Source organism: Triticum dicoccoides, chromosome 5B (assembly GCF_002162155.2).
Source record: "Triticum dicoccoides isolate Atlit2015 ecotype Zavitan chromosome 5B, WEW_v2.0, whole genome shotgun sequence".
NCBI classification, from domain to species: Eukaryota; Viridiplantae; Streptophyta; class Magnoliopsida; order Poales; family Poaceae; genus Triticum; species Triticum dicoccoides.
This window is the reverse complement of record NC_041389.1, coordinates 617,254,892-617,273,896: the sequence shown is the minus strand read 5'-3', so window position 1 is coordinate 617,273,896 and position 19,005 is coordinate 617,254,892. Positions and strand designations below refer to the sequence as shown.

Below are 19,005 nucleotides of genomic sequence, written 5' to 3'. Positions count from 1 at the left end.
TGGCATGGGAGGCGGGGGCTCTCTCGGCGGCATGGGTGGAGGAGGCTCTCTTGGTGGCGGCATGGGAGGCGGGGGCTCTCTCGGCGGCGTGGGTGGAGGAGGCCCTCATGGGGGCCTCGACCACCTGATGGGGCTTTGAGCGAGCGAGCGAGCGAAAGAAGCTGTGTCTGCAGGCTGTGGAGAGCCTGAACCAACCCCCAGCGATGCATGTGTCTGTCTGTCTCTTGTAGATGTAGTAGGGGGAAAGAAACTCCGTGCTGTTTGTAGTTGTTTGTGTTGTCGAAACAGGAAGAAGAGAGTCGTCTGTCTGTCTGTCTGTCTGTGTGCCCTTTGTGGGAAGAAGAAGAAGAAAGAACAAGATAGGAGTGTGTTATAGTAGTGTGTCTAGATGTTTGGGTTGTGCTTTGTGTTTGCTGGACTGCATGTACAAAGACAAATAAACCGGCGCAGAAGCTCTCCCTGCTCTGCTCTTTGGCAAATGTTCAAGGGTGAAGAGGGATAGCAAGTTGAAACTGAAAATCAGAGTTTTACTTTTACAGTTGTATGTGGTATGGGCTTCTGCTTGTGCTCGAGCATGCTGGGGTCTCTCTTTTGCAGGTAAACGTTGAACCTGCAAGGGCAGGTGTGATGGTATCATAGGCCAATGCCATGAAAGATTTTTTTTCCCAGGCAATGTCATGAAAGATGACATGGGCGGATCCCTGTGCTCTGGCTGGGAAGCAAGGCCTTGTACAATGCAAGGTGTTTTGCTCTGGCTGGGAAGTAAGGCCTTGTACAATGCAAGGTGTTTAAGGAGGTACTTAGTAAAATAAATTGAGTTTTTTTAAGCACCAAATGCTTAGATTTATAGGAGGGATTAATTTTTCTTTTCTAAGCATCTCCCCTAAGCATCTTGCATTGTACAATGCCTAATACTAATAGTAGTGTCTTTGGAGAAAAGGCGACTAGGGTTTCTGCGTTCCGCCGATGGTCGTGCCGCTGCCAATTTGGTTCGTCTCGTGTGGCCTTATGGTATGAGGGCGGGTGGATCCTTGCCTTTACCAATGAGAGAGCTTTATTTGCAAATGTTTTTTTGAGTTTGGTTAGGGTTTGTGTCATCTCCAAGGATACTGACAACGACGACTCTCTTAAGATGGAATAAAGTTCTTTTCGCTTAGCTCTTGTCCTAGTGGTGCGTCTAGCGTTGTCAGGGGATGGGTGGATGTGTTTCCGGTGAATCTCGCGGGATTTAATATGTGGTTGTCTTTGGTGGATCTGGTCTTCGTTCATCCACTGTGTGTCCGTATGTTTGATCCTTTCGATCTACGATTCTCTTAATCAGCGATGACTGTTGTTCTGATACGGTGGTCCTGCGGGGCCTTAGCATGACGACTTTACGATGTGTCTACTACAACAAAGTTTGTCTGACTCTGGAGGGGGAGGGACGGCGTGTGTGCCTTTTGCAAGTTTTGTCGCTAGTTGGTCTACGGATCTGGATAAATTTTGTTATTTTTAATATTCTTCATACTGTCTTGATAGTTGATGAATGAATCGAATTAATTTTTTTTGAAAAAAAAAGACAAAGCTGGTGAAAAAGGATCCACCCAAGAGCCAGGCTAATTTGGGGCTGTAAACTGAAGCCCAAGACCGTCCCGAGTGACAAGCCCGGCCCAGTCCGGCCCGGGATTTTCGGGCCGGGCTCGGGCCAAGCTGCCCATGCCCAGGTTTAGTGGCACGCCCAGGACATTCTTATGCGGACCTGCCCCGTCCCCCTGGTTTTTGGGGGCGGCCAGGAGGTGTGCAGTTACACAGGCACACCTGTGCTGATTCATGCATGCACCTGACCTGAGCGCCGAGCCGGGTTGCACGTCTGACTTTGCGAAGCGATGCAAGCTGGCCGGCCCTTCACGGCCACCACGAGGCCATTTCAAGCAGCCACGCAACCCCCTACGAGACTTGGCTAATCTACTAATCAGAGATCCAGCGATTAATCTAATAATCAACGATCCAGAATAATTTAGGCAAGTTTAGGGGGCGATTGATGATTTGATTTGGTTAGCGTCGCCGTCACCAACCCCCAGCAGCCAGCACCCCAGCAGCGGACGGACGTCGCCGTCCCTTCCGTCGCCTCAAGGGCTCTCTCTCTCTCTCGCTCCTCCGGCTCCGATCCCCCCTATAAACCCGCCGCCCCCTCCCCCCCCACCTTTCCCCAGATCAAAACCCCTCCTCCCCTCTCCCCTTCCTCGAACCATCCGCCCGTCCGTCGGCCATGGCCACCGCCGCCGCGTCCCAGGTACGCCCGCGCCGACCCCGTCCCGCTCCTGGGCGACGGCCGCCGTGTTCTCACCGTTTCCCTCTCTCCCTCTGCAGGTGGCCTTCTCCGCGCCCTCGGACCGCGCCGTCAGTGGTTCCGGAATCCAGGTGCGTCTCCATATCCCTTTACGCAGCGCCAATCGTGTTGTGCTAGTGCATGAATCAGTGGGAGCAGTTTTAGGCACGAGATTCGATAGCGCTAGCTGCGGCTTTGGCTTCCTGCTATATGGTATCTGGACTGCACAGATTAGCTAGTATCACCTGCGAATAGACACACTTGTACTGGTAGTAGTAGATGCAACATTCAGTAGTAATTCTTCAGCGCTCTTGCTTTGGTTGCAGAGATTAGCTAGTATGTATAACTTACAAATAAGACATACTAGTACATAGCAGTACTAGTACATGCACATTCAGTAGTTATTCAAGGCTCTTGCTTTGCTATGCCGTGGAGCCCCAGCTCACAGCCTTTTCAGCGGCGCCCCCAACATCAACAGTATGCTGATTTCACCTTTTGTTACACTTCAGGGCATCAACAGTCTCAGCTTCGGCACCAAATCATGGATCGGCACCGCATTGGCGTGCGACAGCAAGGCCGCGGCGCAGCCGAGGCATGTCTGCCGGGCTGTCCAGCAGTCGAGCAAGAGCAAGGTTTCTGTCGCGCCTCTCGACCTGGAGAGCGCCAAGGAGCCGCCGCTCAACACCTACAAGCCCAAGGGGCCTTACACGGCCACCATCGTCTCGGTTGAGCGGGCGGTAGGGCCTAACGCCCCGGGAGAGACGTGCCATGTCGTCATCGACCATGGTGGCAATGTGCCGTACTGGGAGGGGCAGAGCTATGGAATCATTCCTCCGGTAAGCGTTTAGCCCATTCCATCACTTACTCAGTTTCATCCTCTGTCTTGTTGAATACTGAACAGGGGACTCTTTGTCTTACTAAATAAGAGGATACACATATCAAGTTGTGCTGTACTGAAAAAATCATGTTCAAAGTTATAGACATTGATTTGATTATGCTGCTTGATTTTATTCTAGGAGAATTACCTTAGGATTATTCCTCCAGTAAGCGTTTAGCCATTTCAACCACTTTCTCTTTCATCCTCTTGTCTGTCTTACTGAATACTGAACAGAACAGGGGTTGTATTATTAAATAAGAGGATAAACATATCAAGTTATGCTGTACTTGAATTATGTTCAAATTTATAGACATTGATTTGAGTATGCTGCTTGATGCTTTGTGTAGGAGAATTGCTTTAGGTTAACTCAAGTACCACATGTCTGTTCATAGCATTTCCTGTCGTCCATGTTTTCACCATCTTTAGGTTAATTCAAGTACCAAATATCTATTCATTACCTTGCTGTCGTCCATCCTTGTTTTCACCACCCATCTTCATTGCTCATTGAACCTTGTGTGCATCTATCAGGGAGAGAACCCAAAGAAGCCTGGAAACCCACAGAATGTCAGGCTGTATTCCATTGCATCTACTAGGTATGGGGATTCATTTGACGGGAAGACTGCCAGTTTATGTGTTCGCCGTGCAGTTTATTATGATCCTGAAACTGGCAAGGAGGACCCCTCGAAGAATGGTGTCTGCAGTAATTTCCTATGCAACTCAAAGCCTGGGGACAAGATTCAGATGACAGGTTGGTTGCTTTCTTTTAGATGGATGCAAAGGCTTTCTTGTGTGTTAGCAGTTTTATATGAGCGCCTCTAACTCTAAAAGGGCTAAGTTTTCTCGTTTACATGTTCCTAAAGTTCATTTGTCTTAAACCATCTATTTCTGAATCCTTTGACAAAAAGAGCATTAGACATATATACACATTGTGTAGGATGTAAATTAAGATGGAGCAGGGAGTAGCCATTCTTCCATAACATTAAGAAAGAGGGGAATTTTTCACAGTGCCACTGGTTTACAGTGTATGTTCTCAATAAGAGCAACTATTTTTTGGGGGTAACTTCTGACGCACTAGCCAGACAAATAATAAATCCTTTGTATCCAAGAGCCTCTTACATACTCCCTCCGTCCCAAAATAAGTGTCTCAACTTTGTACTAGCTTTAGTACAAAGTTGTACTAAGGTTAAGATAATTATTTTGGGACGGAGGGAGTATATGGCTATCGCTGACACTAATAGCTACCTTCTTTCTTGATCAAAAATAAAAATAAATAGCTACCTTCTTTCTGTCCTGCTGGCTGCTGCCAACTGGATCTGTTCTAATAGTTTTGTCGTACTTGATTATTATTTTTGGATAAAAGTCTAATTTCGATGCATATAATAAATGCCCTTCAAACAATGTGCTGCTTCCTGTTCCGAGATACAAACCAAACATGTATGCACATACTCTTTCTGGTAGAATTGTGTATACTCATAGTTCATGGCATATGATGGATGTTCTAAAGTTTATGCATCTCACTGTCATTTCTTTCTGACCCCAGGTCCCTCTGGCAAAATAATGCTCCTACCTGAGACTGATCCAAATGCAACCCATATCATGATTGCCACTGGCACTGGTGTTGCTCCCTACCGCGGGTACCTACGCCGCATGTTCATGGAAGATGTTCCAAATTTCAGATTTGGTGGCCTGGCTTGGCTCTTCCTTGGTGTGGCTAATTCGGACAGCCTTCTTTATGACGAAGAATTCACAAGCTACCTGAAGCAGTATCCAGACAATTTCAGGTTATTAGACCTCTTCCATCTCCATACCCTCTGTTTCTTTTATTATCTTTACACACGCCCCAACCGCCATTTTGTTATTGACATGGATGGTTCCGTCATCGTAGATTGGGTGTGCCACCACTTGAATAAACTAGTTGAATATAATATAATTGAGTGTGTTGAATTTGTAGGTTCGACAAAGCACTAAGTAGGGAGCAGAAGAACAAGAGTGGCGGCAAGATGTACGTTCAGGACAAGATTGAGGAGTACAGCGATGAGATTTTCAAGCTTTTGGATGGCGGTGCACACATCTACTTCTGTGGTTTGAAAGGAATGATGCCAGGGATTCAGGATACACTCAAGAAGGTGGCAGAGCAGAGAGGGGAGAGCTGGGATCAGAAGCTCTCACAGCTCAAGAAGAACAAGCAATGGCACGTTGAGGTTTACTAGGATCGGAATTGTTCGGCTATCTATGATTCGCTCTGCTGTGAGACGATGTCAGGAAAAGGCAGAACACACACATGGGATGATTCTTGTGATGGTGTAGAATTATGAAACATTATTTTGAGAGAATCATAAGACTGCCCATGTAATTCATAAGCTTCTGCATCACATGATGCGTGAAACGAAGCATGTAACTTTTGTTCTTATAATTTCTTGAGGTGTTCTGTCTGAAGCCGAATTTAAGCACCTGTCCTGGTTGTTCATGGATGAAGTGCAATACTATATTGTAGATTGTTATTCATTCAAATATTCAGAGAGCGTATACATATCCTGTGCGTACTTCATGATATTTTGTATGGAAATTCTTGCTAATTTCAATGATACTTATTTACTATCCAAAATTTGTGTTGCCATTTTACTCTCTACCATCCCTCGTATACGAATTAGGCTCATGCCATTGTTTTTTCAACTTCCATTGTATGTTGTGCTTCATCGGGTTCCTTGCCCATTGAAGACACTGAGCAGAATTTGCTTTCTTCGTGTATATCAGGAATGTTCCGAGGCAGCACATTCATGAACAATGTTACCACAGGAATCCAACACAAAATTCGACATTCGAACTCTTGAATAGAGGCTGTGAAATACTCCCTCCATCCCATAATATATGAGACGGAGGGATTAGCACATATTAGTGCCTAACGAGGCTGATAAACTATTCATGCAAGAGGTGTATACAGATATAATTCAGCGAAGCTTATTCATAAAAGGAAGTGAAAACGAGCAAGAGCCTTTTTTTTTTTTGAGAAACCACGGAAGTGAAAACTATTCATGTAGTCTGCCGGCTTGTTGCTTTTGTCGATGAGACAGTAGGCCTCAATGTGCTCATCAAATCTCTCCTGAAAATCAAAGCTAAAATAGACAGCGTCACCACAAATGGAGGGGAAAACCCTGGTGGACACCGAGAAAGAGTAATGCATCCCCAAGAACAGCGCCCGCTCGCTGCTCAAGGTCCTGACCTGGAGTAGTCTCTCGTTATCCAAATCCAGTCGATACACTTTGTACCTTGAGTTATGTGAACGAGAAAGCATGCGGTGCACCACCATTAACTCTCCACCGTTGTCGTCTACGAGGTGCGCGGTACCCGCCGTCCTACAAACGTGCCTCCGCAGCTTGGCAGCCACCTTCATCCGTGGTCGCCGATCTGCCCTCGTCTCCAGCACCATGAGATTGTCCTCTGTGGTGTAGTACAAGCGGCCTAAGAACATCAAGGGAGCTGTACCTCGAAAATATCCGCTCTGAACCAGTGTCCAATGCTCATCGCCAGGCTTGCTTGGCAATGCCAATGATGAGGAACCCGTCGAGGTAGAGAGACAACACGAATGATGTGGAGTCACTGGTAATGCCAGAGCCCCACGCTCTAATATGGTTCAGAACTTCAGATCAAGACTGCTGTCGGAAAGGCGGGAGTACAGGTGCGGCGGCGGCAGGGTGGCCAGTGGCGGGAGCTCCGTGAGTTGGCGCGTCAGCGGGTTGAGTAGTCGGACATGGTTGAGCTGGTGGAGAAGGACGAGGAGGCCCTCTGAGGTGAGGGCGAGCGCGTGGTGGTCATGGAGCTCCGGCAGATCCGCTTTTATGCACTCGCCGGTGGAGAGGTTGAGTAAGCGGCGGCGGCGGGGAATCATTTCGCCAAGATCGGTCGGTGGAAGGGAATGATTTCCCTATTCTTTTTCGGAAAAATACTAACCTCAAAGAAAACTTGATGACATTATGTTTACATAGTTTATTTTTGAAAAAAAAATGTGCATTGCACATGTATCGGTACACTAATTAAAGCTCATTGTTCGAGGAGATCCTGTTTGCTGTAGGCATTGTGCATTTCCTTTCACCTATATAGGACCAAAATATAATGAGATGCCTCTCGGGTGCCACACACCCTTATATGTAAAAAGCATTAAAAATACCAGAAATTTTTAAAAAATTCTGGAGTTTTCGGATATTAAACCTAGGTGTCAATTGTACACTCGTGTTCAGTTCGTGGGGAATGGATGCCCATTGTAATACATATAGAAAAAACTATTGGATGGATCGTATGTTAGACTGTATTTCGTTCGCCATGAATGCGTACAAGGTTACCACTAGACTTGGTATTAATAGAACACTAGATGTTTGAATCGAGATCTTGTAACCCAAACCTGATGTCGTGCCAGAGTTAAAATTAAGCAAAATATTTGTTCATATGTAGACAATGAAGAACCAGTTTTTTTTCTGAGAAAATGTAAAAGATTTTGCATCTCAATGAATTGGTGGAAGAAAATACAAGCCTTCAATTAGGCACATCCTCCTACACATGTGATTACAATGGAAGGTCGAGCCTCTGGGACAATTGCTTGTATATAGCCTGTCCATGCCGGCACAATAGCTAAACGAGAACAAATACAACTCAAATCACTGATGCTAAGTGTTTGCAATTTAGTTTGACAACATTGCACAAAGAGAGACAGTCAACAAGGGTATGCGGCGATGGCAGCGCTGCCATGAAGGTGTTCAGGATGTAGCTTGCAAGTTGGGTACCTCTATCGACAACATTGTAGGCTTGAATTTGCATACCCACTCTCTCATCCATATCGAAGCTCATGTAGATAGTGTCAGAACTAATGGAGGGAAAAACTTCTGTGGACACGGAAAGAGAGCAATGTCTAGCCATAAACAGTGCACGTTCATTGAAACTGTTTGCCGGGATCAGTTTCCCCATGTCCAAATCCAGTCGATACAGGTTGTAGTCGAACCTCCTAGGGCTACTCCTAAGCATGCGGTGCACCAGCATTAGCTCCCCGCCATTGTCCACCATGTGCATGCTATGAAAAGTTGAGCAAAGTGGTCTACACAGCTCGGCAGCCACCTCCATGAGCGCTGGACATCGGTTTCATACAAAAGCCATCCGTCCAAACCTTTAGTGTTCTTAGGCCGGGTTTGGCGATGGACAGGATGTGAAGTTTGTGTAAATACAACACGACCACGGAATCATTGGTAATGCCGCAGCCCCACGCTGTCATGTGTTGTTCGAAATGAGGAAACCCGATAAGATAGGTGTACCGGTAAGGAGGCAGCAGCGTGATCAGTGGCGGGAGCTCTTCGAGGTGGCGCGTGAGCGGATTTAGTAGTCGAATGTTGGCGCGCTTGTAGAGCAGGAAGAGGAGGCCCTCAGACGTGCGCCCAAGTGTTTCGTGGTCGCGGAGCTCTGGTAGATCAAGTTTTATGCACTCGCCGGTGGAGACGTTGAAGAAGCGACGACGGTGGGAAGGGGCGAGTTTCTCCTGGAGCATGATCCACTGCCGAGGATGGCAGCGCCGGTCAAGGCCGTACACCCGCGGGTCCGTCCTCCAAGGGTGGCACACGGCGCGGAGGCGGACGTAGTCAGCCACGTCGTTGGCGAGGACGCACTCGGCAACCAGACCCGCCGGCCCATCGGCGAGGTTCGCCCAGTCCCTCCTGCAGCAAAACGGATCAGAAGATCAGAAACGAGTGAAGAAACAGAGTGAAATGCTAACGAAAATCGGCCGACCGGACGCTCGTACCACTCGCTTAGGGCCATGCGGAGCGGGGGAGGCTGCGAGTGCGTGCCCGCTGCGCCTTCTGAGATTCCGATGGAGCCGCAGTAATACTCTTGTGCTGTGTCTTGTAGTATTTGGCGATGTAGATCCTCTACAAATCCTTCAGTTGGCCCATGACAAAGCAATATAATAATCCCGGACAGATGGCGCGTGGACGATGGACAAGCGCATGACATGTGGTGCCAAGAACGAAAAACCACGCTACTTCTCAAGCTGTATATATATTTTTATTTTGATAACAAATGAATTTTATTAACTCAAATGAAACATCAAGCACAATGAGTACACACCTGCCTCCGACACACCTGCCTCCGACACACCTGCCTCAGTCATGTTCGCTCCCACGCTCGTGCGGCACGTCACTCTAGCGCCCGCAGCCACCCCCACTGCTGCCGCCGGCTCTGCTTCTCCGCTCAGCGCCTCCATGTCCTCGCCGCGGTTCCCGCCTAGTTTCCCATCGCCGCAGTTCCTGGGACAGGAGCTGGTGGCCTCGCTCTTCCCGCAGCTGCTGGATGCCGCTCCAGATCTGCGGCTGAAGGCTGCCCATCCTCTGCCCGCAGTTGATGCGGTCGCCTCCGAGGTTGTCAAGGTTCCCAACAAGGTGAGGTTCGCCTTCAATGCAGACCTGTTGGGAACCTTACCTTGTTGAGGGACCGTGACAAGCTGAGGGACCCTCCCCAGGGTTAGAAGAATTTCATCAAGCTGAGGGATCGTGAGTGCCACCGCTGCCTCTTCACCGGCCATTGCAAAGCGGACTGCCACAACCCCTTCACATGCAGGCGCTGCAGGCAGTTTGGACATAGGGCGAGGGGCTGCACCAACTGTTAGAATAAATTCGAGGCACTCTGTCGATCATGCAAGGACCAAGCAATCACACGAGGCACGACACCGAGATTTGTTAACGAGGTTCACCGATATGGCTACATCCCCGGGGCCTGACTATGGGCGCTTCTCCCCATGACACCGCTACAATATCGCACCCGGTCGCCCTGGACATCGGCACATGCCGCCGGCTTCCCCTGCGTTCCGGTGCTATTATGTTGGCATAGGTTACATTGTGTGTCTACCCCCGTTATATAAGAGAGGCCTAGGATACAAGTGTCCTACTACGACATGACTCCACATCCTATGTAAACACGGTACAACTACAAGTCCAACTGTAAGCTACCTTGTACACAATATTCGACACAACTCCAACAAACTCCACCTTGGCGAATATTCTCCACCACCTTGAATTCGTCAATGCGTCAAACTTCCATGTACATTGGACTTGAGCTTATTCCATGAGCACCACAGCTACTCCAAAGACTCCATACGACTCCACCTGCAACTTGTAGGCCCTTCTTTTCATGACCACCGTCAACACTTGAGCAAAATTAAGTTCCTTGTTACTCTAGTTTGTGCTCCCAACTTCCAGAGTATCCGTCCAACGCCATCACACACCGATCACTGACCTGCGTGAAAGTGAACAACTCACATATTGGGTGTCACGCATAAGAGTTACCTGAACTCAACATCACCGCTCCTTTCTTGACCGCCTGTCTGAAACATGAAGGAATTTCACCGTTGTTTGTAGTCATTCCGAGTCAAATTCACAGTTGTCTCGCCACATGTATGACCACCAGAGCCCTGGCCCATCTCCATGTCCCGTGCATTACCGCATGCCTCGCCGCTATTACTGCGTCGAGCCTCCGCTGTCCTGGTCGAGTCTCAAGGGTCGCGAAACCACACCCCTCAACCCCCACTGCAGAGTACCACCGATCATTACCGACCGATGACAAGTTTCACGCTTCCATCAGACCACTGGGCTCCAGTCCAAACTGCATGTCACTCGCTTTTCCCGCTGAATAGGCTTCGACTCTCTGTGCACTTACGCCGTAGCCCCTCAATCAGCACCGAGTGAAGTCCTCCAGACTCCAGCTCCACCTTCAACATGACTTCATGGTAGATGATTAGTCCACCCACGCGCCCCGTCGACTTGAAGCTCTCATGTGCGCCGTCTTGAATCAACCCCGCGTCGTAGTCTTGCCGAAGCCACACAAGGCCTCGAGCCTGCGCCACGTGTTTCCACGCCCAGAAGTTGGTCACCATCAGCATCACGCTCCTATGTCGCTGTCGCCGATCCAAGCACCGTCTTCTGTACCAACCGACTCACATCGATCCGTGAGACTATCTAGTTCGACCCAGCCGAAGTAGTCCGACTGTAACCATACTCCACCTCACGCCGTGTTAGCCCAACACACCACGTGCATTGCTCGACGCCCTGTAGAATATGATCCTGACACACACACATTTCAGACTCCTTCGAGACTTATGTGCATGTTTCCAACCTGCCCACCTCCCAGTAAAACACGGTGTGCAATTAGCAATCCATCAAAGAAAAAAAACAAATCGCTTCCATGGTAGCTCCTGTAGCCGCACCAAGTGCATGACTCCACAACTCTCATTGCTTCCTCTTTCCTTATCCAATTGCTGTCCTTGCCACGTCAATTACCGTAGTGCTGCAGATCTCTTTTTTTTTCTCAAAACAAATCTAACGTAGTACCTGTACGCACGCAGCCTCCACACTGGCCATGGGCCAGCAAACAGCCAACGATCCCATCAGTATAGAGGTACGCCCGTAAGCTAGGCCGTCGCCAGTACGCTCGCCCGATCGGGTGATCGATCGCCGCACGTCTACCTAGCAGGTGGCATACGCCCACGCGCCTCAAGTCAAACTCGCCGAGATCAATTTGTTGGATTCACCGCCTGCGTACCGATTCGATCTGCCAAACCTGTGCTACTGCCTCTCGATTGCTCCACAAAGATTCCAAGGACCAACATCCGCTGATCTGCAACACCGACGATGAACTCACCTAATTGCTTCGGCAGAATATTGTCCCTATCTTTTTCAATCTCGTCGAGAACCACGCCGCTGCCGGCTGCAATTTCAGACTCGATACTTCCTCTATATCAACAACTCACAGCCTTCGAACAACCTAGCTCATGATACCACTTGTTAGAATAAATTCGAGGCACTCCGTCGATCATCCGAGGACCAAGCAATCACACGAGGCACGACACCGAGATTTGTTAACGAGGTTCACCGATATGGCTACATCCCCGGGGCCTGACTATGGGCGCTCCTCCTCATGACACCGCTACAATACCGCACCCGGTCGCCCTGCACATCGGCACATGCCGCCGGCTTCCCTTGCGTTCCGGTGCTATTATGTTGGCATAGGTTACAATGTGTGTCTACCCCCGCTATATAAGAGAGGCCTAGGATACAAGTGTCCTACTACGACACGACTCCACATCCTATGTAAACACGGTACAACTACAAGTCCAACTGTAACCTACCTTGTACACAATATTCGACACAACTCCAACACCAACACTCCATTCCCCTCCCCTTTGTCCTCTCCATCGGCTTCGGTGATTGCTACTGGGAACGCGCTCCATCGACCTGCTACACCCCCTGCTGGACCTGTGCTATGCGCCATGTCACACCGTGACATTCGGGTGGGAGACCCGTCGCTACGCCCTGAAGAGGAGAACATGGTGATCGTTTCCTCGCCGGAGATGGAGGCAAATGCAGCACGCATGGCGTCCCTGGGTGCCTTCCTCTAGCTTGGGGGAAACATGCCCTCGATGAGCGCCGAGATCCAAGAAGCCATCTGCGTGCAATTTGGGGTCAGTGGTGTCAAGGTTGTTTCTCACTTCCAGGAGGATTTCTTCGCTCTGTTCGACTACCAGCATCACTATGACAAAGTTACGGCAGCGCCGGGGCGGTTCTGCCATAATGGCCCCAGACCAGTTAGATTCGGTGCATGGACGCCCAGATCAGTTAGACTAACAGCATCTCCCAGTTACTAAGTGTGTTTGATAACACACAAGGTATTCCTCCAGTATTAGGGATCGACATGATCTCATGGTCTAAGGAACAGATACTTGACATGAAAAAAATGTAGCAAATAACAAAGTGATACAATCTGATGCTAAGCTTACGGTTGGGGTCTGTCCATCACAACATTCTCCTAATGATGCGACCCTGTTACCAAATGACAACTCATGTCTATAGTTAGGAAATATTAACCATATTTGATCAATGAGCTAGTGTAGTAGAGGCTCACTAGGGACACAGTGTTATTTATGTATCCACACATGCATTTAAGTTTCCGGTCAATACAATTCTAACATGAATATGATTGCTTGTATCTGCGTTGGTATTTCCTCGAAGAGGAGAGGATGATGCAGCACAATAACGGTAAGTATTTCCCTTAGTTATAAAATCAGGGTTATCAATCCAGTAGGAGAACCAAACAACACTATGTAAGCGGATCCTGCACACAAACACCAAATACTTACAACCAAACGCGTAAGAGGGGTTGTCAATCCCCCCTCGGTATTAAGATAGTTAAAATTGTATAAGATTGGGTAAATAGATCTTGGAAAAACACAAAATAAACTAAATAAAGAAAAAGTGCAGCAAGGTATTTTTGGATTTTTGAAAAAATAGATCTGGAAACAATATGATAGAAAATAGATCCGGGGCCCGTAGATTTCACTAGTGGCCTCTTTCGAGAAAATAGCATACGGTGGGTAAACAAATTACTATTGGGAAATTGATAGAAGAACAAATAATTATGAGGATATCCAAGACAATGATCATGCATATAGGCATCAGTTCAAGATTAGTAGACCGAAATGATTCTGCATCTACTACTATTACTCTACACATCGACTGCTATCCAGCATGCATCTAGTGTATTAAGTTCATGGAGAAACGGAGTAATGCAATAAGAAAAATGACATGATGTAGACAAGATATATTCATGTAGTAATACCCCATCCTTTTTATCCTTAATAGCAACGATACATGTGTGCCTCGTTACCCCTTCTGTCACTGGGTGACGACACTGCAAGATCGAACCCATCGCAAAGCACCTCTTTCCATTGCAAGATAAGTCAATCAAGTTGGCCAAACAAAACCAAAATATCGAAGAAGAAATACGAGGCTATAATAATCATGTATGGATACGAATGGATCTGATCATAAACTCACAATTCATCGGATCCCAACAAACACACTGCAAAAAGTCATTACATCAAATAGGTCTCTAAGAACACCGAGGAGAACATTTTGTATTGAAAATCAAAAAGAGAGAAGAAGCCATATAGCTACTTCCTACGGACCCGTAGGTCTATGGTGAACTACTCACGCATCATCGGAGGAGCACCAATGAGGATGATGAACCCCTCCGTGATCGTGTTCCCCTCCGGCAAGGTGCCGGAATAGGGCTCTAGATTGGATCTCGTGGTTCTGGAACTTGCGGCGGCTGTAATTGTGTTTCGTCAACTCCCCTACGGTTTTTGAAATATTTGGGTATTTATAGAACTGAGAGGCGGTGGAAAGGACCTCCGTGGACCCCATAATCCACCAGGGCTTGCCAGGGGCCTCTACCACGCCCTGGTGTCTTGTGGGCCCAACGGGACTTCCCTCGTGCACTTCCTTGGCTCCCAAGTTGTCTTCTGGGCACAAAAAATCTCTAAAAAGTTTCGTGGCATTTGGACTTCGTTTGGTACTGATATTCTACGAAGTAAAAAACAAGCAAAAGACAGCAACTGGCACTGGCACTATGTTAATAGGTTAGTCCCAAAAAATGATATAAAGTTGCTATAAAATGAATAAAACATCCAAGAATGATAATATAATAGCATGGAACAATAAAATATGATATATCGGTTGACGACGTATCAGCATCCCCAAGCTTAATTCCTGCTCGTCCTCGAGTAGGTAAATGATAAAAACAGAATTTTTGATGTGGAATGCCGCCTAACATGTTCATCACATATTCTTTTCTTTTGTAGTATGGATATTTGGACGTTTAGATGATTCAAAGAAATAGTCTATATTTGACATGAAGACTTCTACTCAAGCATATCAATAAGCAACCATGTCTTTCAAAATATCAATAGTAAAGAAAGTTATCCCTAGCCCATCATGCTCAATCATTGATCCATTCATGAAACACACTTGAATATTAGCTACACCCAATGTTCAATTATGATCATAGTCACTAGTAGAAAACAGGGCTTTGGTCAAAGCTCAATGTACACATTACTCCCGGTTGCATCAGGAACCAGGACTAGTGTGAGCATTAGTCCTGGTTCGAGCGGCTAAGGCGTTGGGAAGGCATTAGTCCTAGTTCAAATGGGACCTTTAGTCCCGGTTTGAGACACGAACCGGGACTAAAGGGTGCGATGCCCTTTAGTCCCGGTTCGTGTCTCAAACCGAGACTAAAGTTTCAAACTCTACCCCCCCAAGTGTATCGCCTTTTCAGTTTTGTAAAAAACAAAAGAAAATGATAAAAACTTCAAATATTAAAATCCTTCGAGATGTAGTTATGTTACTATATCTACTAGTTAGGAAAATTTAAAAACTTAAATTTGGACATGTTTTGCAAAAAAGTGTCATGAAAAAGTAAAACAGCCATATCTTTTGGATACGATGTTGAAAAAAGCATAATAGATAAAAAAATCAGCACAAAAATCCGCATCCGATTTTGATAGCCGTAGGCCTGTTTGCAAATTTTTAGAATCCTCAAATTTCAGTTTTTTGACTTTTCATTAAATCTGGTTAAACTATGGTCAAACTATGGTCAAACTACTTATTCAAGAAATATTAGTGTTAATAAATAATTATTTGTTGTTTTTTTGACTTTTGGTCAAACTATGGCCAAATCTGGTTAAATTGTGGTCAAAACTATGGTCAAACTACTCATTCAAGAAATAATAGTGTTACTAAATAATTATTGTTTTTTAGAATAATAGTTTCAAACTCAAACAGTGCTTAATGCTCAACTCTTAAGGGTTAATAGGATTTACAACTTAGTATTGTCAGGAAAACAATAAATGCAGACTTGGAAACTAGGGGGAATAGAACTCCAAAGTTAAGCGTGCTCAGGCTGGAGTAGTGAGAGGGGTGACCTGCCGGGAAGTTAGACGATTTGGAATGAGTGGTTCATAATTGAGCAGTTAGCGGTGATTAGAGATTAAATTGTCAAATAATTCAGAAATTTGAAAACAAGAAAAAAAATAAGAAAAACAAAATTTCAAAAAAATTCCTTTAGTCCCGGTTGGTGGTACCAAGGTGTCTCCAGACAGCGGCCACATGGAGCTCCTTTAGTCCCGGTTCGTAAGCAAACCGGGACTAAAGGTTTGGGCTTTAGTCTCGACCCTTTAGTCCCGGTTTCAGAACCAGGACTAAAGGCCCTCTGGAACCGGGACAAATGGGCCTTTTTCCACTAGTGAGTGCTCCCTAGTTGGTGCTTTATAAGAGAAGATGGAGACTCAAATAAAATAAAAATTGCATAAAGTAAATAGATAGGTCCTTCGCAGAGGGAAGCCGAGATTTGTAGAGGTGCCAGAGCTAAAGTTTAAATTGAGAGATAAAATATTTCGAGAGGCATGCCTTTCCCGTCAACGAAAACGACCGAATAATTCCCAATACTTTCCATGCTAGATACATCATAGGCAGTTCCCAAACATAAAGTAAAGTTTATTCCTTTTTCTACCATTCTTTCACAATCCATGGCTAGCTGTATCCACGGGTACCTTCCATACCAACAGTTTCCAAAGAATATATTATTTGTCAACATTTTTTTTATTTCAGGACTGGGCATCCCTATTACCGCCACACTCTCGTGCAATGACAAGTAAATAAACACTCATCTTGAGAATAACACATCTAGCATGGAAAAATAATGGCCACCCCCTGCCGCTTCATGAGCGGTATGGGCACACAAAAAGGAAATTCATTTTGAAAACTAGAGTTGGCACATACAAATTTACTTGGAACGACACGAAAATACCGCATATAGGTAGGTACGGTGGACTAATATGGCATAATTGGTCTAAGGATTTTGGATGCAGAAGTTGTAATCCCATTTAGTACAAATGAATATGCTAGCAAATAGATTGAGAAGCAACCAACCAAGAAACAATTTTTTTCATAAACAAGTATTAAGCATAACTAACACCGAATACTGCACCACAAGTAGGATGTAATTTCATTGCATAACTATTGACTTTCGTGCTTGCATAGGGAATCACAAACCTTAACACCAATATTCTTACTAAAGCATAATTACTCAGTGAGGGAGTCCTGGATTAGGGGGTGTCTGGATGGCCGGACTAAGACCTTTGGCTGGACTCCCGGACTATGAAGATACAAGATTGAAGACTCCGTCCCGTGTCCGGATGGGACTTTCCTTGGCGTGGAAGGCAAGCTTGGCGATACGATATGAAGATCTCCTCCCATTGTAACCGACTCTGTGTAACCCTAGCCCTCTCCGGTGTCTATATAAACCGGAGAGTTTTAGTCCGTAGGACGAACAACAATCATACCATAGGCTAGCTTCTAGGGTTTAGCCACTCCGATCTCGTGGTAGATCTACTCTTGTACTACCCATATCATCAATATTAATCAAGCAGGAGTAGGGTTTTACCTCCATCGAGAGGGCCCGAACCTGGGTAAAAACATCGTGTTCCTTGTCTCCTGTTACCATCCGCCTAGACGCACAGTTCGGGACCCCCTACCCGAGACCCGCCGGTTTTGACACTGACATTGGTGCTTTCGTTGAGAGTTCCTCTGTGTCATCGCCTTTAGGCCTGATGGTTTCTTCGCTCGTCAATCGCAATGCGGTCCGGGACGAGACTTTTCTCCCTGGACAGATCTTCGTATTCGGCGGCTTTGCACTGCGGGCCAACTCGTTCGGCCATCTGAGCAGATCAAAAGCTACGCCCCTGGCCATCAGGTCAGGTTTGGAAGCTTGAACTACACGGCCGACATCCGCGGGGACTTGATCTTCGACGGATTCGAGCCACGACCGGGCGCGCCGCACTGTCACGATGGGCATGATTTAGCTCGGTCATCGGACAACGCCCAGAGCGTCGCTCAGGTGTCCATTCCGACCATTAGCTCGGAGCCCACTACATCAGTCGGGGACGGACGGCTGGACGCAGCCCCGGAAACTGCAACCTCTACGGCGATAGAGCCGGATACCAGCCTAGTCCCTCGCAAGGCCCGTGACTCCAAGGTGCCGGACTCCGATCCGGACTCCGTAAATCCCGCACCTCTTCCGATTAAGCCCGATTGGGCTCCGGTCATGGAGTTCACCGCCGCGGATGTCTTTCAGCACTCGCCTTTCGGCAATATCCTGAATTCATTAAAGTCTCTCTCTTTGACAGGAGAGCCCTGGCCGAACTATGGCCAACACGGTTGGGATGCGGACGACGAAGAAATTCGAAGCCCACCCACCACCCACTTCGTAGCCACTGTTGACGATTTAACCAACATGCTCAACTTTGACTCCGAAGACATCGACGGCATGGACGCCGATGAAGGAGACGATCAAGAACCAGCACCTATAGGGAACTGGAAAGCCACCTCGTCATATGACATATACATGGTGGACACCCCTAAAGCGGGGGATGCCGAGGAGAAAACGGAGGATGACCCCTCCAAGAAGCAGCCGAGGCGCCGACGTCAGCGGCGCCGCTCTAAGTCCCGCCAAAGCAAAAACGACGATTCTGGCACCGGAGATAACAACACGCCAGACAATGCCGAAGACAACCCCCTCCAGCAAGATTCAGCGCAGGAGGATGAAGGAGCCGGCCCTCGTGAGAGAGCGGCCGACAAAGAGGATGAGGACGACAATTACATGCCTTCCTCCGAAGACGAGGCAAGCCTCGACGATGACGAATTCGTCGTGCCAGAGGATCCCGTCGAACAAGAGCGTTTCAAACACAGGCTCGTAGCCATAGCAAGCAGCCTCAAGAAGAAACAGCAGCAGCTTAGAGCTGACCAAGACTTGCTAGCCGACAGATGGACCGAAGTCCTAGCGGCCGAAGAATATAAACTAGAACGCCCATCCAAGAGCTACCCAAAGCGCAGGCTGCTACCCCAACTTGAGGAGGAAGCAACTAAACCTACATCACCAGCGTACGATGCGCCCGACC

General features: G+C 47.3%; 2 protein-coding genes across 2 annotated transcripts in view; both read left to right on the top strand.

Moving 5' to 3' along the window:
* Positions 1–538, top strand: part of LOC119310283 (CCR4-NOT transcription complex subunit 9-like) — a 5,115-nt gene extending 4,577 nt beyond the window's left edge. Inside the window, exon 10 of the mRNA XM_037586081.1 lies at positions 3–538. Within this exon, the coding sequence (XP_037441978.1) occupies positions 3–139 (137 nt within the window). The 3' untranslated portion in view covers positions 140–538. The remainder of the gene's footprint in view (positions 1–2) is intronic.
* Positions 539–2,147: 1,609 nt separating this feature from the next.
* On the top strand, positions 2,148–5,728 carry LOC119312084 (ferredoxin--NADP reductase, root isozyme, chloroplastic-like). The gene is made up of 6 exons (XM_037587820.1): positions 2,148–2,272; positions 2,350–2,400; positions 2,818–3,144; positions 3,714–3,933; positions 4,726–4,966; positions 5,137–5,728. The coding sequence occupies exons 1-6, from the start codon at positions 2,249–2,251 to the stop codon at positions 5,393–5,395; spliced, it is 1,122 nt and encodes a 373-aa protein (XP_037443717.1). The 5' UTR covers positions 2,148–2,248; the 3' UTR covers positions 5,396–5,728.
* The last annotated feature ends 13,277 nt before the right edge of the window (positions 5,729–19,005 follow it).

What these genes read in the sequence shown, in the direction of transcription:
- LOC119312084 (XM_037587820.1), top strand. Translation starts at nt 2,249, where the DNA reads ATGGCCACCGCCGCCGCGTCCCAG. An exon ending in TCAGTGGTTCCGGAATCCAG is followed by an intron (nt 2,401 to 2,817) that starts GTGCGTCTCCAT and finishes GTTACACTTCAG; the next exon opens with GGCATCAACAGTCTCAGCTT. An exon ending in GGACAAGATTCAGATGACAG is followed by an intron (nt 3,934 to 4,725) that starts GTTGGTTGCTTT and finishes TTCTGACCCCAG; the next exon opens with GTCCCTCTGGCAAAATAATG.